This window comes from Arvicola amphibius, chromosome 12 (genome assembly GCF_903992535.2).
Source record: "Arvicola amphibius chromosome 12, mArvAmp1.2, whole genome shotgun sequence".
Classification (NCBI taxonomy): domain Eukaryota; kingdom Metazoa; phylum Chordata; class Mammalia; order Rodentia; family Cricetidae; genus Arvicola; species Arvicola amphibius.
The window spans coordinates 150238986-150255864 of record NC_052058.2 but is presented as its reverse complement, the minus strand read 5'-3'; the positions used below and the strand labels follow the sequence as shown (position 1 = coordinate 150255864).

The following is a 16879-nucleotide window of genomic DNA, read 5'->3' as shown; positions in this document are numbered from 1 at the left end:
TCCCACCTAGATCTGTGTGCAGCTTGTACGGGAGCTGTGTGGCTGCTCCTCGTTTTCCACTTTACTGCCCTGACTAGAATACTACTACTAAAATACTTGCGTGTAAACAGATTGTGCGTGCACGGGATAAAAATACAGAATCCACAGCCAGTCAGTAGTGACAAAGTCCCTCTCCTTCAGGCTCGTATTTCTTTCCCCTTGTCAGCCCCATTTCCTTGCAATCGTGCGCCTGCTGGGGACAAGGCTGTTCCTTCTACTTGTTACCAAGATCTTCAAGCCCACACATCCTAAGATTTTTACATAGTCATCATCATTATTTTTTAGTTATTATTATTTTGAGGCAGGGATTCCCGTAGCCCAAGTTCGATTTCCAACTCCTTGTTCTGGCTGAGGAGACTTTGAACTCCTGGTCCAATTTTCTCCGCCTCCCAAGTGTAGGGATTACAGGCCAGAAACTTTATTAAACTTTATTGTATTATTGGTATTATCATCGCCAGTGTGTGTAGGTATGTGGGCACACATGTGCCACTGTTTGGATGTGACAATCAGAAGACAGCTTTGTGGAGTTGGGCTCTCTGCTTCTGTCTGCTTTCCCAAGGGTTTCTGGGGGATTGAACTGAGACTGTTAGGTTTGCTCAGCACATGTTTTATCCCCTGAGCCATGTTCTCAGCCAGATCTCTATCTGTCCGTCCGTCCGTCCGTCCATCCATCATCTATCTATCTATCTATCTATCTATCTATCTATCTATCTATCTATCATCTATTTTATTTTGAGACAGGGTCTCACTCTGTTGCTCAGGGTAGCTAAGGGCTCACTATATAGTCCAATCTGGCCTTGGGCTTTCTACAATTCTGTCTCAGCTTCCAGAGTGCTGGTATTATAGGCTTGAACAACCATACCCAGTTGAAATCCTAAAACATTTCCTATTTGGAACTTTAACACATTTGTCAATTCCTTTTTTTTCTTCTTGATCTTTGCATAGTTTATAAAGATGTTTTGAAGTTATAGCATAGTCTCATTTTGCACACATGTGTAAGACTAGCCCAAGTCCTAGTCTTAAGGTGTTGCTATTTGTCATTTTGAAAGATATTACCAAATAAAGAAATTGAGCTGGCTTCTGCTCTGTCCAAGGGCACATGCCTCAGCCTGCTGCCCCACAGCCTCCACTGTTAACAACTTGACACTTGCCGATCTGATAAAGGAAACACAGTACTCAATTGTAGTCTGAATTTGCTGTCCTCTGATTACGAGTAAGCATTAGTATTTTAAGTCTAAACGGCTTTTATTTTTTAATTAATTGATTAATTAAACAAACAAATAAATTTGGAAACAGGGTCCCATTCTGTAGCTCAGAATAACCTGGAACTCACTATGGAGACCACACTGGCGTCCGTCTGTCTGGTCCTGGTGTCTGATCCTCCTGATCCAGCTTTCCAAATACTGGGACTACAAACATGAGCTATTACTCCCAGATTATTTTATTTTATTAATTTATCTTTCCTGGTTTGGGGATCGAATCCAGAGTCTCCAGGATGCTTAGAGAAGCACTACTCAATCACTGAGCTATCTTTTAAATTCCTCCTCAGGAATTTTCCCCTGTCCAGTCCATTCAAGAAGCGGGACCTGGCCTCTGGCTGAGAGCTGGCGGCCGGATGCTGGGCGTGGCTCGGCGGGAGGCTGAGGCGTTGGACCCCCACTTCGGCCCTCCCTCTTCCCTCTGTGGTCTCGGAGCTCCTCCCAGAGTCCGCCTGGGGCTGGCCTGGGCGGAGCACGTGGGCCAGTGGGCGGAGCCGAGAGCCCGATTTATTCCAGCGCGAGCGAAGCGTTCGCAGGAGCCCGCGGGTCCCAGCAACAGTGCGCGTCTCTTTTCCCGCGTCCCGCGCAGCATGCAGCTCTCCGGTGCGCTGGCCGCGCTGTGCGGCGTGTTTCTCTGCGCCCCCGGCCTCTTCGCTGCGTCCGGTGAGTCCCCCGCGCCGCCCCTTGGGCCTCGCCCCTCTTCTGCCCGCCGCTCGGAAGTTCTCAGAGGCGCCCTCCCTCCACCCCTACTGTTGACAAACTTGAGCAAAGCCTAGGGGACCCGCGCTGGGGCTGCTCCTCGGTTGCAGAGTCGGACGATCTCAGCCTCTGAGAGCTTTGCGCTGGGACCTTGAAGCAGTGATAGTGGCTTGATCACTGGGCGGTGACCCTGGACACCCGGTGACAGCCCTGCCTCCCCCAGGGATGTGACTTACACATAACAAAGGAATCCGCTGCGTTATGCCTCTTTACCGCGTCTGTAGAACGAGGCTACCGAACTGTGTTTACTCTCCAGTCCTTCCATTTGGGAGAGTCTAGGACTCTTCGTACGGATTCCTCTCCCACCAACTTTCCCCGCAACTCTTTTCCGAACCCTCCTGCCTGGAGAATCCAATGAACGTTTACGCCCCACTTGTTTGGTGTTTGATCAGATAAGGGGAGAAAGGACTCGGGAGCCGGTGCGAGCGACTGGGCTGTAGGTGGGGGCTGATCAGGAATTTAGAAGAGGGCTTCCTCCCACCCGGCTGGCCTTGGTTGTCTGCTTAATCTCCCCTAGCCCTCCTCCCCCGCTCCAAGGTCCCGGGTAGACGGCTGGGCCTCCTGCAGGATGCTGCTGGGGAGTCTCGAGAAAGCAGTGCCTATGTGAGGCGCGGGTGAGCTCAGGGACTCCGCAAGCAGCCCCTCCATCGTTTTCTCATAGAAACGGGGCTGGCCAAAGCAGGAGAGACCACAGCTGGGCCCAGCCCTCTTGTCTAGCCCAGGATCTGACCTCTGGGATGGAGCTGAAGGCATTGCGTGCCTCCAGCTTCCACGAGCTGGGAACTCCTGGAAAGATGCTTGGATCTCCTGACCCTTCCCACCCCTCTTCTCACCCTCCTCACAACCTGAGCCCTGACCAAATGGCCCAGAGGACAGTTCCAAAGCAGTACCCTGATATCCCATAAGATTGGTAGAGGGGCTAGCGTCTCCCCCGTCTCACATGCAAGCTCAGCCTGGACAGTTAAGACCAAACCGGGGTCTGCGGGCCAATTTCCACTTTGTTTTCTTATCAGAACCCTTGGTTTGATCCCACGTGCAGCTGTAGGGAAGGCTGGAAGAGGGGCCTTTGTTGGGACGGGGTGCCTAGGCCTTGGCCAGTCCGGAGCTTCCACGTGAGGCTGTGACGGTGCCCTTCCAGGTCAGAGGGGATTAACCTGCTATTTAAAGCCGGTGACTAATAGTTCTGCCGCAGCGCCTTAGGATCCCCAGGCCCTTGCCGAGGTGGAGCTATGTGGGCTGGTGCTGTTAATGGTGTTGCCTGCCTCCAGCTGGGGAGCCCGAACTCCCCTGGGCCTTGGGCTTTGGAGAGGGCCCCTTCTGCTTTGGATGGGCTACTGTGGGGAGGAGAAGCGATCTCTTATGTTTGAGTCTAGTGCCAAGTTTCGGGTCCAGTCCAGTAGGATGCTAACTAAGGTCGTGCAGCGGACCCTCTTCAGTACAGCAGACCTGGGGGCTGTTCACTGGTTAGTGCCAGTGTTAGGGGACCCTGGAAAGATGGGAGGAAGGTGAGCTTTGGAGACAGGGTACCCCCAGTCCCTTTCTGGGGGTGAAGATGGGGTGTGGGTTTACCAGCTGCTTGGCTAAGCTACATATAGTCCTTCAGATCATAGGCCAGGTGAACTCAGCCCCAGCCCACGCCACCTCTCCTGGGTTCTCCATCCTGGTGGACAGTGCACATCGGTCACCCAGGGCTCTCCAAATGCTCTGGTGCCCCCTCCAGCCTTCCTTCACCTCCTCAGTCCGTGCTCCCTAGAGTCTCTCAAATTCCCCAGCTTCTGTTCCCTCTGCTCTAATGCGCTTCCTCATTGTTTAACCTGTGGGCTTCATCTGTGGCCACCAGACCTCCTACACTGCAGGGGCCTGTTAGCCTTCTCGTGGGGTTTTTAGTCTTCCTTCTTTTCCAGCTTGGCTCTGGCTTCAGAGGGTGTGTGTGGCGTGGCAGAGAGAGAGACAGTGACAGAGAGGCACTTGCTAGCCAATACTGGGGAGGCTTAAGGAAGTTTTTAAAGCTCTCTATTGATTGCAGCATATGGTCTAAACTTGTCACTCTTCCAGTCCCTCCCACCCCCAAAATCTGGCCTAAGTCCAGTCACATCTGAACCATTCCCCAACATAGCATGTTCTCAGTGTATCTGCTTCTCTCTAGAATGTTATTTTCTCAGTCACCAGCTTGTCATCCTTCCTAGTCTTTCTTTAAAAAACTGTTTGCATTATTGTCTGTGAGCCCGGATATGTTATATGTGCACTCCTTGCATGTAGGAGCCCTCAGGGGTCAGAAGAGGTCATCAGATCCCCTGAAACAGAAGTTATAGGTGATTGGAAGCCGTCATGTGGGTACTGAGAGCCAAACCAGGGTTTTCTGCTAGAGCTTAATCTCCCAGCCATCTCTCTAGCACCCCCTTTATTTTTAAAGATTCATCTTTATATTTTAAAGATTATGTCCAGTTGTCCCTGTGTGGGTCTGTGTGTATGAGTACAGGTGTCTGAAAAGGCCGCAGCTTTTGGATCCCTGGGAGTTGGAGTTCTAGGCAGTTGTGAGCCACCTCATGTGGGTGCTGGCATCTAGACCACAGTCCCCCAGAAAATCAGCGAGTGCTCTTAACCTGAGCTGTTTCTCTAGTTCACGGCTTCCTTTTTTAGAGGTAGTTCTGGGGATTGAATCCAGGACCTTGCACATGCTAAGCAGTTTCCCTAGTTCCTGGCTTGTTGAGAATAACAGCTAACTCCTGTCTCAGGAGCCCGGCGTGGGCACGTGGTAGCTGGACTCCAAGTGTTTACCAAATGACCATGTTTGGATTGCCATTGCAGGTGACTTCTGTGACTCCAGCCTGTGCCTGAATGGTGGGACTTGCTTGTTGGGCCAAGACAATGACATCTACTGCCTCTGCCCCGAGGGCTTCACAGGCCTTGTGTGCAATGAGACTGAGAAAGGTACCTGCTTCTGGTGGCCTGTCTACCCTGTCACTTCCCAAGCGGGTAGCTCTTGTTCCAGTAGAACCCTCCTCCCCCAGCTGCTTGGGAAAGCCAGTGCTTCCAGTATCAGGGCAAATTCATCTTCTCAGTGATTCTCTTGGGTCCAGGATGATTGGGGTAGGGAAGAAACAGGACTGGTTTGGATGTATCAGATGAGGCTGGGTCACGTGCTGCTCATTAGCCCGTCCTTGGCCCTTTTCTGACTACCTGTCCATGTCTTCTGTCTCCTTGCTTCCAGGACCCTGCTCCCCAAACCCTTGCCAGCATGATGGCAAATGCCAAGTGACTGAGGACACGCACCGAGGAGACATCTTCACTCAGTACATCTGCCAGTGTTCTCTGGGCTACTCGGGCATCCACTGTGAGATCAGTGAGTACTAGGGGTCTGTAGCTGGGCCCAGGCACTTGGGGCGAGATTGAGGAATGGGCCGAACATCAGTGAGGATCCTCTTTGTCCCTACCAGGCTTAAGGTCTAGCTTTCTCTCCTGGGACTTCAGGTCAGGGCCGGTGTCACTATAGGTGGAATTAAAAGTGTGTGGTGTCCCTGAGGTCATGGGAATGCCACTTCCTGAGTCCACGAGTCAGAGTCATACAGTGTCAGAGTTAAATCTTGGAACGTCCCTACCAGTATAAGAAGAAACTGGCCGGACCCTGTGGTCTTCTTACTGGTCAGGGAGGAGGGGCAGTCTGGGCATGGGGGGTTGTCCTGTGTCATAGGAAGACTAGAGGCCTGGCATAGGGGGAGGAGCTGACCCTGTCTGACCTGTTTGGCTATCCTCTGGGCCTCAGAATGGCCTGGGTGAGTGCCAGCTAACATTGTTGGCAGTAGTTCTCCGTGCTGCCCCCAACTCTGCCCAAAGCATAGCAGAACTTTCCTTAACCCTCAGTGTCCCATGGGAAGGGCTGTGTTCAGGCTAGGGGAAGGAGGAAGGGGTGGGGTGTGTGTGTGAGTGTGAGTATGTATGAGTGTGTATGTATGTGAGTGTGTGTGGAGTGTGTGTGTATGTGAGTGTGTGTGTGTGTGTGAGTGTGTGTGTGTGCCAGTTTCCAGCTAGCCAGGTCAGGCAGTGGACATCCTGGGGTGGGGGGTGGGGTGGGGGGACAGGTGGCTTCTTCCCCTCCTTCAGGCAGGTGTATGTGTATGTTGGTCTCTGAGGCTTGCTGACCTATGGAAGGAGGACAGCTGGGTCAGCTATGTGGGGGCTTGTCCCCAGGATCAGGGAATGTGGGCAGAGTTCCTGGGATGCCCCTGACTTAGGAGACAGAGTGACAGGCTGGTCTTTGAAGGCTGGACTAAAGCCAGATGAGTTTGAGATCCTTGAGGGGGAGAATGGGAGAGCTCTGGGTTGCTAAGGCAGATGGAGGCCTGGGTGGAGCCAGGTAAACATGCTAATTACCGGGTGGGAGCTGAGCTAACCATGGTGTACCTGTGTGGGAATTAGCTACGCAGCCCTCTCTGGGCTGCCAGGTCTAGAGTTGGCTCTAGGCCGGATGGTGGCACCTGGAGCAGAGTGTAGGTGGTACCCACAGCGGCTGCAGGGCTGACGGGCACAGAGCAATGCCACACTCCTCTGTTTGTTATACTGTCTGTGTGCCAGTGCCAAGGCTGCCCCTCTGGGCCCCTTGTGGTGTGGAGATGGCAGGTGTAAGGTCCATCCGCAGGCTGACCTGTCCCAGATCTTGGGTGTCCAGCCCCATTTGATATCTTACCTTCTCTGTAAGATTGGTGGTTCCTGCCCAGCATGAGCCTCCGCTGCTGGCATTCTGTAACTTGTCCCTGGGTTCCCCTGGCTGCAGAAGCCCGGGCACCCACCCACCATGGATGTCCAGAGAGATGGAAAGGCCCTCTTGCCAACAGGCGTGATCACTATCCTGAATTTCCATTGCTAGTGGCGCAGAGGCAATGTGGCTGTGGCTGGGGACATGTTCACAGACGGGTGGGTGGGTAAGGATTTGGTGGTTGGATGTGCAAAGGATCTGGAAGAAAATGAAATGGTGTTCATTCTCCCCCCCCCCTCAGAAAACTGCTGGTGGGAGTCTAGAAAGTACCATGTAGGGTCAGGGGTGATGCCAGAAGCCTGTAATTGGAGCTGAGGCAGGAGAAATCACAAGGCCAGCATGGGCGGCCAAGAGAGACCCTGTCTCAAAGCACTAAGGACTGGGGATGTAGCTCAGTGGTAGAGCCCTTGCCCCACGTGCTCAGGCTTAATCTCTAGCACCACCCACACAAGAAGATGAAGATAAGACATCTTCAAAAGGTGTGGGGTACTGCTGTCCGAGGCAGCCTCCTTCCTGAAGCCACCTCCTGGGCCAGCCAGGGTTGGGCGTGCTGAGGAAGACGGAGCTCGGGTCTTTTCTCTTGCCAGTGAATGAGACCATCTACTACAACATGGAAGACTACCTGTCCACCACAGCCATCCCCACCCCGGTCCCCAACCCTGGTTTTTCCCGTGAGTCAACTCTGCTGACCCCTCTCTCCTGGGCTTCCCATGCCATCTGCCCTTCCACTTGGTGTCGGTGTCTCTCGGTGTTATCTGCTCTGAGTGAGGGGCTGAGGTTCTCTTTGTCTCTAGGTCCTCATCGGAGGCTACACTTTCTTTTCCCTCTTGTTCTGTGGTCCTAGCTGGGCTCTGGAGCTTTGGATGAAGTCCCTGACAGTTGCTCTCTCTCTGCAGGTTGCACCTCGAAGCTGGGCATGGAAGGGGGCGCAATTGCTGACTCGCAGATTTCCGCCTCATCTGTGTATGTGGGTTTCATGGGGTTGCAGCGCTGGGGTCCAGAGCTGGCGCGTCTGTACCGCACAGGGATTGTCAATGCGTGGACAGCCAGCAACTATGACAGCAAGCCCTGGATCCAGGTAGGAAAATGACCCAGGGCAGAGCGGTGGGGAAGATGGAGATGAATGTGGCTTCATCAGGGGCTTAGACCCTGATCCATACAGGATGATGGGTGACCGACTGTGACTGAAGTGTCAGTATATGGAGGGCAGCCTTGGGCCTGGAGCAGGCGGGCAGAGTGAGGAGAGTCGGTCTTTGGCGGAGGGGCTTGGGTACCCACATGACTCTGGGGATTCTTGACACTCATGGCCTTTGTAGAGACAAACTTCAGAACCTCAGAGGAGAAAGCCAGCTCCTTGGAGAAGGAGCTAGTGAGCTAGTCAATTGGGTTTTGGGTGGAAAGAACGGGATGATGAGGGGACCACCTTTCTGACCCGGGCTCCAGGTGAACCTTCTGCGGAAGATGCGGGTGTCGGGTGTAATGACGCAGGGTGCCAGCCGCGCAGGGAGGGCGGAATACCTAAAGACCTTCAAGGTGGCCTATAGCCTCGATGGACGCAAGTTCGAGTTTATCCAGGATGCCAGTGGATCCGGAGACAAGGTGGGTCAGAAGAGGGGGCTACCGAAGTCCGCACCCCAAGAGTCTGGCACTGACTGAGAAGCAGGGGCATCCTGAGTGATAGGGTTGAGGCGAATCTTCAAGTGCCCCTTGGTCCCTCGAAACGGCCAGACCCAGATTGTACTCATGTTCCCTGGTTACAGGACGTAACCTCACCTGCTAGATACGAACAGAGACTTGAAGGAGTGCCATGACTTGGTAAGGGTGGCGGTGGCACTGGACTGTTCTCTCTCTGAACTTTTCAGGGTTGCAGTATACAGTTGTGAAGATACAGTTACTAAGTGGGCACCATTTACAGTATAGATACCATCGAAGGTCTGTATTTCTGTCTGCCAGAAAATTGTTACCGTGAAATCTTGGGAGGATGTACACAGGGGTGCCCTAGATAGCCCCGTGTGAACAGGGGTTTATGCCCGGGCGCGGTGATGACCCCGAGGAGGACATAAGCAAGGGCTGCAGGCTTAGTCTGTGTGGCCTCTGGGGGAATATGTTCTTCCAGTCCTACGATGGCCTCTGGGCCTCTTGGGCCTGAAGAGGAAGAGGTCCCGGAGTGGGCTGGCAAACCCGCTTCCTCCTCCAGTCCTACCTCTTCCCTTCTAGGAGTTTTTGGGGAACACGGACAACAACGGCCTGAAGGTTAACATGTTCAGTCCCGCTCTGGAGGCGCAGTATATAAGGCTGTACCCTGTTTCCTGCTACCGAGGCTGCACCCTCCGCTTCGAGCTCCTGGGCTGTGAGTTGCACGGTGAGTGCTGAGATGTGGCCCTTTCTGTCCCTACTTTATGAGCTGCTGGGGGGGGGGGAGGGGGGAGAGGGAGGGGAGACTACTGTGGAGAGCGCCCACAGAATCCTGGCCAGGTGTCCCTGCTCTGCGCTGTCTGCCAGTCCATTGCTCGGGGCATTTTGGATGGTCATTTCCTGTCTCAGTATTTCTGCTTATTTTGGTTCCTGGTGCTTCTAGAACAGGCAGTGAATTGCTCGATTGCAGGGAATTGTTCTTTGTTGCTGTGTTTCCAGGGCCTCAGACATGTGGGTGCTTAGTAAATCTTTGATGAGGGATGAATGCATCAATGAAGGGACACCTAGATAGATGTATTGTGTTCATCCAAGGTACCAGCTGGGGGGTGTGAGCACAGTGCTATCCCTTCAGGCGTCTGCCACCTGCATTGAGCAGCCATGCAGGTGTTTCTAGGACCTTAGAGCTTGGAGTTTGGTGCTTCTACAGACACGGGGACCACAAAGGGATGGGTTGCTGCTGAGCCAGGGAGATTACCCTCTGGAGAGGTTGAGCTGACCCACACTGCCATTTAATTAAGGCCCACTGGTCTCTTTTGAAGCTTGTTTCTCTTTGCAGCCACAGTGCCACCTGCTGGCCACCCGGGGTAACTGTCGTGCTGACTCTGCTGTGCCAGCCCAGCTGTGCCTTTCTCTATAACTGGCACTGTTTCCTGTTACTTTATTTTAGATACCACCCAGCACCACCCAGACTGAGTTCTGCCCCTCACTAGGTTTTTTTTCCCTTCCCCAAGTGCTGGCAACTCAGGACTTGGCGAATGCCAGACATACCCTCCACCACTGAGCCATACCCAAGCCCTGGCCTTTTTTTGCTTTTTGAGACAGGGTCTTTTTACATAGCCTTGCCTGTCCTGGAACTCACTATGTAGAACAGGCTGGCCTCAAATTCACAGAGATCCACCTGCCTCTGGCTCTCACGTTCTGGGATTAAAGGCATGTGCCATTAAGTCTAGCCCCTCCCCCCTTTTAAGTATGGATTTCAGCTAGTATGCTTCTATTACCAGACTTGGGGTCACAGTCTGTACCAAAAGAAGTCAGACTTGGCTACCTGTCCTCAAGAAGCCAATTGAAACAGCCAAATTCATAGTAAAAAGTGGGAAGAGATTTATTCAATGACTGTATGAGGGAAGATGGACAAAGACCCAGTGATCCCCTCAAGTCCATCTCTGGGGTCCTGAAGTGAGTTTAAAGTTTAAATAGAGGGCCAGGGACTTGCACATCTAAGCAGTCTTGAGTCCTAGACCCACCCACCACTGACTCATCGTTGTCTGGGCTTCTGTCTCATTCAGGTCTGACAAGCTGTTAGGATGTATAAAATCGTTTTCAGGAAGGTACATTCCCTGCTCTCACGCCTTTTTCTTCTCCCAGCATGGGATTCCCGGGGAAGCTTGCTTTTCTTGGTGTCCCTTCAATAGCTGCTAGTCAGATGGTGTCGTTTGTGTCAACAGTCCGATAGTTGGGTGGAGAGAACCGTGTTTCTGCAGAGTATCATCTCTGCCACGAAGGTATTGTGTTTGTGTCGTGTGATTTAGTGTCTGGCAAAGGATGGAGCCAGGTCTGGCTTGAGCCCTTTGGTGCCTGGGTAGTGAAGCCAGGAGTGGTTTAAGACTCAGAGTGGGGAAAGCCAAGCCTCACACCAGTGAGCAGAGCTGTGTCGTTTGCTTCCCCTCAGGCCTGCCCCCCCTCCTTTCTCAGCTGGAGATGGGGGTGTGTCCATGGGCACTGTCCATGTGGGTGGGGTGAGGCCCAGGTGTCCTGGGAACCCACGAGGCTCCCCATACCAGGAACGTTATTTTTAGCAGACAGTATCTTTAGCGACTTAACTTTTATGTAGACACTTCACAATACAGGTGAGACCTTTGACCTCTTGAAGTTTGAGTCAGAGATGAGATTAGCAAGTAAAAAAGGAAGGTCAGGAGCTGGGCAAGATGGCTCAGTGGTTAAAAGTACCTGCTGCTTTTCCAGAGGACCAGGGTTTGGTTTCTGGCACCTGTATCAGATGGCTCACACCTGTGTAAGGCCAGTTCCGGGGGATCCAGTGCCTCCCTGGATTCTGGCCTCCCTGGGTACTGCACACATGCAGTGTTTATACATCTGCTCAGGCACACACAAATAAATAAATATGGTGCTTATACGTAGCCTCGGGCACACGTAACAAACAAATAAATAAGGAAATACATCAAATAAGAGGGGAAAGGTCAGCTAGCAGCTGTATCTCTGGAGGAGGAAGTGGTGGCAATGGGGGTGCTGTGGGGATTCCTCAGCTGGAGAGCCAGTCTCGGGGAGATCTTGGAAAGAATGTTCTAGATGGAGAATTGCAAGGACAAAGGTAGGGCTTGTTGGAGGATAAAAGAAGCCCAGGGACTAGATGCTAGGTTTGGAGGAGGATGTACTCCATGGACCAGTGTTTCAGCTGCATCTTCTAGCTCTATCCTGGACCCACTGGGACAGAATTTTTAATTTAATTTAATTTCCAGTGCTGGTGATTGAAGCCAACACAGACACTCTGCTACTGAACTACACCCCAAGTCTCTCTTGAATTTTTTGAAAATTGGCCTAAGTTTGCAACTCTTCTGCCTCAGCTTGCCGCGTACTGGGATCCTAGAACTGCGCACCATAGCCTGCTTGTTTGTAAGCTCTCCTGTGCTCTCTGAAGAAGGCTACATAGGGCCTCGGGTCATAGAGATGGCAAGGACTCCTGCATTTCCCAAGGCCATAGTCTGCAGTTTGCCTTCCAGGAGGCCCCAGACAGGGGTGGTTGTACAGGGTGCTATCCAAGGTGATGAGGAGAATGAGTGGTCTCTGCAGAGCAACCCTGGGCAGCGACCACCTCAGAATGTCCCCTGTCCTGAACCCAAAGGATGAATGAGCTCCCAGCCCAGGAACCTCTGTGGAAGCAGATTGCTGGCTGCCTGGCCTGTGCCTTCTGTAGGGAATGGCTCAGCACTCCCCTTCAGCATGATTGGGAGGAAAATGGCAGGCAGGCGTCTAAGGGACAGTGAGGGAGTGGATTTCCCAGATGGAAGTGTGGCTTTTCACTAACCTCCCCCCCCAACTCTTAAAACAACACATAGTTGTGGGGTGAGGATGTTCCTAGGTCTAGAGACACATCATCCTCCTGGGAAATTTACCTCCTGCTCAGCTCTTACCTGTTGGGCCATTCCTGAGAGTGACCCTGGGGGCAGAGCAAGGAAACAAAGGCCACTCTCTGGGGATACACACCAGCCAGCCAGAAATGTTGGGGTGCACCAAGGCCCTTCAGTGGATCTTATGGGAAGGACGGACACAGAAGCAGCCCTGAACTCCAGAAATTCCTGGGCCTCACTAGCTGTCGGAGGCTAGGAGTGTTGGCTGTGTCTTGCTGGGTGGCAAGTCCATACAGGACTTCACAGGTCGTGGCATGGGGGATGGTATCACATGTGGTGTGGTGATCAGGATCACATGTGTGAGGTGCGGGCACGGTGTGCAGTGCACCTCTCTGCCCAAGTCGCTCATGTATAGAGTGAAGTTGTTGGTAGCTACTTGTTCGGTGTGGTGTGTGGCTAAAGGGAGTCTGTGACGGCAGGGAGCACCCAGGCATGGGGAGTGTCTTACTCACTTGTGTTCGGAGAGCAAAAGGAGGGAGTGCTGTCGGTCTGGCCAGGTCAGAAGGTCTCAGGTGATCTTCTAGGTGCAAGTTGGGGCGTGGGGTGGGGATTGGAACTGAGTCACAGTGGGGCCCAAGCGTGGGTTAGACCGCAGTTGGCCTTGGAAGGCAGGAAGGACTTCCTTAGTCCACGAAGATGCCCAGCTGAGCGTGATGACCTCATCCCAGCTGTTTGGGAAACTGAGGCTAAGAATTTTTTGGGTTTTCCAAATAGGGTTTCCCCGTGTAGCCCCAGCTTGTCCTGGAAACCGGAGGATCTCTTGAACCTAGGAGTTCAAAGGCCAGTCTGGGCAACACAGCTAGACCCAGCTCAAAAGACTAAACCAGAAGCTGGGTTGTCACTACTCCGTAAGAGTGCTTAGAAGAAGCCTGTGGGTTCTGTCTCCAGCACCATGTAATCTGGATGTGGTTGTGTGTGTCTGTGATTCCCTCACACAGGAGGTGTAGGTGAGGGTCAGATGTCCAAGGTCATCCTTGACCGCAGAGTGAGTTTAAGCCATCCTGGGCTGTATGAAATACTGTCTCAAAAACCAAACCAAACCCAAACCAAACCAAAATAAACTCTGCTAAGAAACCACAGCCCTTTTCCCCTTATCGTCTTGTACCTACGTGTACTGGTGACCATCCCTTTTGCCCACAGGATGTTCTGAGCCCCTGGGCCTGAAGAATAACACGATTCCCGACAGCCAGATAACAGCCTCCAGCAGCTACAAGACTTGGAACCTGCGTGCCTTTGGCTGGTACCCCCACTTGGGGCGGCTGGACATGCAGGGCAAGATCAATGCCTGGACTGCCCAGAGCAACAGCAACAAGGAGTGGCTACAGGTGGGAGTGGGTGGGGTTTGTGACCTCTGCCCCACCCCCTACTCTGCAAGGATTTCCTGAGAAGCCTAGATTTTCTTTGCTTTTCTCTTTTTTCATGCTTCCTTTTTTTGCTTGATCCTGCTTCCACCAAGACCCCCAAGTGGAAAAGAGATGTGAATGTACACACACACATCACACACACATGTACACACACATCACACACATACATGTACACACACGCACACACACAAATACACGCACATTCACAGGACTAACACCAATCCTCTCAGCTGCCACACGGTGGGCAAGGCTTGCCAGTGGACGGGACTGGGGGGCAGGATGGCAGAGGGCCCTTTTGGACCTCACCCCTGGAGCAAAGCGTAGGTGTTCTGCCACTCAGTGTAACTGGGACATCTCAGAGGGGTTGGAAAACCAGAGGTAAGGGCTGCAGATGGGAAAATTTGAGTCCTAACAGATTGTGTGGCGCTCACCTGTTGGTTGGGGGTGAATTGGGCTTGTAGCCTGGCTGAGGACCGCCTGTCCTGGAGTCCGTTCCTAGGGTGGTTGGAGCCAGGGACAAACTTGTCTGTGGGCCAGGGTACTCAGTCAGACTTGGTTTCGTTAGGAGCTACCTGCTCTTGGGCTCTCTCTCAGGACCACAGAAGACTCCAGGCTGCTGGGTGGGTTTCAGAAGTAAGTCCCACCCCTGCAGGCTGTGGTGTCTCAGCCTGTTCATCATACCCCAGAATACATCTAGGGCACGAGCTGGCAGAGTTGACCAGGGCCTGGATCTCTGAAATATACTTCACTGAGTTTTATTGGAGTTAAATTGGAGTACTGGAGTTCGTGTGTGTCAAAGTGGATCGTTCACACACACACACACACACACACACACACATATGTATATATATATTTTACATTACATTGTTGTGGAATATAGAACCCAGGACGTGGGAGCGATGGACCAGTGCTCTGCCACTGATCTGTATCCCTTGTTTGATATTTTGAGACAGGGTCTTGCTATGTAGCCCAGACTAGCCTTCAGCTTCATCCTCAGCCTCCCAAGTGCTGGGGTCACAGGTGGGCACCACCGTACATGACTTTTATGTTCATTTTGTAGATGAGTGTCTCAGTTAGGGTTTCTACTTCTGTGATGGAACACCATGACCAAAAAGCAAGTTGGGGAGCAAAGGGTTTGTTTGGTTTACACTTCCACATTGCTGTTCATCATTGTAAGGAAGTCAGGACAAGAACTCAAACAGGGCGGGAACTTGGAGGCAGGATGTGTAGGCCATGGAGGAGTGTTCCTTACTGGCTTGCTCCTTATGCCTTGCTCAGCCTGTTTTCTTACAGAACTCAGAACCACTGAACCAGGGATAGCATCGTCCACAACGGGCTGACTTGGGCCCTCCCCGATCTCTAATTAGGAAAATGCCTACAGTTGGGTTTTATGGAGGCATTTTCTTTCTCTCCCTCTCTCCCTCTCTCCCTCTCTCTCCCTCTCTCCCTGCCTCCTTCTCTCCCTCCCTGCCTCCCTCCCTCCCTCCCTGCCTCCCTCCCTCCCTTCCTTCCTTCCTTTTTTTAATTTTTTGAGACAGGCTTTCTCTTTGTATCTCTGGCTGTCCTAGAACTCAATTTGTAGACCAGGCTGGCCTCGAACTCACAGAGATCCACCTGCCTCTGCCTCCCCAAGTGCTGGGATTAAAGGCGTGCGCCACTACCACCCGAGTTTGGTGGCATTTTCTTAATTTAGGCCCCCTCTTTTCAGATAACTCTAGCTGTGTCAAGTTGACTTAAGACTAGCCAGCACAATGAGGAAATAGCCTAACAGGTCATGTCCTGGTGTGCCCGTCTGCCTTTATACCTTCCTGAAGAGGCTCCAAGCCAGAGCAGTGTTTTTCCGTAGGTTGACCTGGGCACTCAGAGGCAAGTGACAGGAATCATCACCCAGGGGGCCCGTGACTTTGGCCACATCCAGTATGTGGCATCCTACAAAGTGGCCTACAGTAATGACGGCGTGCAGTGGACCATATATGAGGAGCATGGAACCAGCAAGGTGGGTGTCCTGTCTAGCTGCAATTCCTGGGAGACTGTGGGGTTCTGAGGGGTGGGGAGGGAGCTGAGTATGGGGTACTCCTGACACCCCGTTTGTTTTCAGGTCTTCCATGGCAACTCAGACAACAACTCACACAAGAAGAACGTTTTCGAGACACCCTTCGTGGCCCGCTATGTGCGCGTCCTTCCTGTGTCCTGGCATAACCGCATCACCCTCCGCCTGGAACTGCTCGGCTGTTAGTGCTTCGTCCTTCTGGCTCAAACGACCAGAAAGACCAGAGGCCGAGTCCTCCCGCCCCCGCATTCCGGGGCCCTGCCTTCTTCCTGATTGTCCTGGAGCTGGAGGCAACAAGGGAGATGGGGTGCCAGACTTGCCCTTCACCTTTCCCCCCCTCACCCCTGCAGCCCCCACAGGCCTCCTGCTAGCCCCTTTCCTCAGGCATTCTCGGGGAGTCGGATGGGTCTGAGATGCACAGGGAAGAAGAGCTAAGTCCAGATATGTGGACTATGTCTCTACCGACTGCCCCAAGTCCCAGCCTCCCTGCCAGGGCTTGACTCCAGATTAAAGGGATCTGTAGTTCCCCGCCCCTCTCTGAACACGACACATTCCCCCCATGTTCCATTCCAGGCCTCCAGGCAGAGGAGGCCCATGCCTGCTTGCTGCCCCTTGGGTCACCTGATACTGTTACCTCCTGAGACCCCTCTGGACCCTTACTCTGGAGCCTCAGATGACAAGGGGACTACTGGTGGCCCTGGAGAGACAGGAGGGCTCTGATGGGTTGGCTAGCTGGCTGTGGGGCCCCCTGCTGGCTCGCTACTCAACTTAATAGGCTGATTCCAAAAAAATACATTTGTGTTCTCCACTGGAACTTTGTGCTTCCTCATTGCCCTGCCCAAGCCAGACTGACTGGGGCTGCTCTCCATCTCCTACCCAGGTTCTCCAGTGCCCGATACTCCGATGTCGCTTGCCAGACTGGAAACAGCTTAAGAGGACAAGGGGGAGACTGGGGTGGAGTTAGGCCTAGGCTTCCCTCCCCTCCAAGCCAGACTCACATCTTCCCCTGCTTCTACCTCCAAACTCTTCTGGGTCTGGCCTGCAGCTGCCACCTGATGAAGGGCCAGGGAGGGCCTGGCAGAGAGGTGGCTCCTGTG

At 52.9% G+C, this 16879-nt stretch overlaps 1 protein-coding gene across 2 annotated transcripts; it reads left to right on the top strand.

The window, feature by feature from the left end:
• The first annotated feature begins 1809 nt into the window (after window positions 1-1809).
• On the top strand, window positions 1810-16596 carry Mfge8 (milk fat globule EGF and factor V/VIII domain containing). 2 transcript variants are annotated; one of them, XM_038313658.1, is made up of 10 exons: window positions 1810-1961; window positions 4866-4988; window positions 5269-5400; window positions 7398-7481; window positions 7707-7888; window positions 8254-8409; window positions 9028-9172; window positions 13509-13693; window positions 15579-15728; window positions 15831-16596. In XM_038313658.1, the coding sequence occupies exons 1-10, from the start codon at window positions 1889-1891 to the stop codon at window positions 15966-15968; spliced, it is 1368 nt and encodes a 455-aa protein (XP_038169586.1). In that variant the 5' UTR covers window positions 1810-1888; the 3' UTR covers window positions 15969-16596. The 2 variants fall into 2 exon arrangements, with proteins under 2 accessions (XP_038169586.1, XP_038169587.1); XM_038313659.1 differs by lacking the exon at window positions 7398-7481.
• The last annotated feature ends 283 nt before the right edge of the window (window positions 16597-16879 follow it).

What these genes read in the sequence shown, in the direction of transcription:
- Mfge8 (XM_038313658.1), top strand. Translation starts at nt 1,889, where the DNA reads ATGCAGCTCTCCGGTGCGCTGGCCGCGCTGTGCGGCGTGTTTCTCTGC. An exon ending in CGGCCTCTTCGCTGCGTCCG is followed by an intron (nt 1,962 to 4,865) that starts GTGAGTCCCCCG and finishes TTGCCATTGCAG; the next exon opens with GTGACTTCTGTGACTCCAGC. An exon ending in CCCCAACCCTGGTTTTTCCC is followed by an intron (nt 7,482 to 7,706) that starts GTGAGTCAACTC and finishes CTCTCTCTGCAG; the next exon opens with GTTGCACCTCGAAGCTGGGC.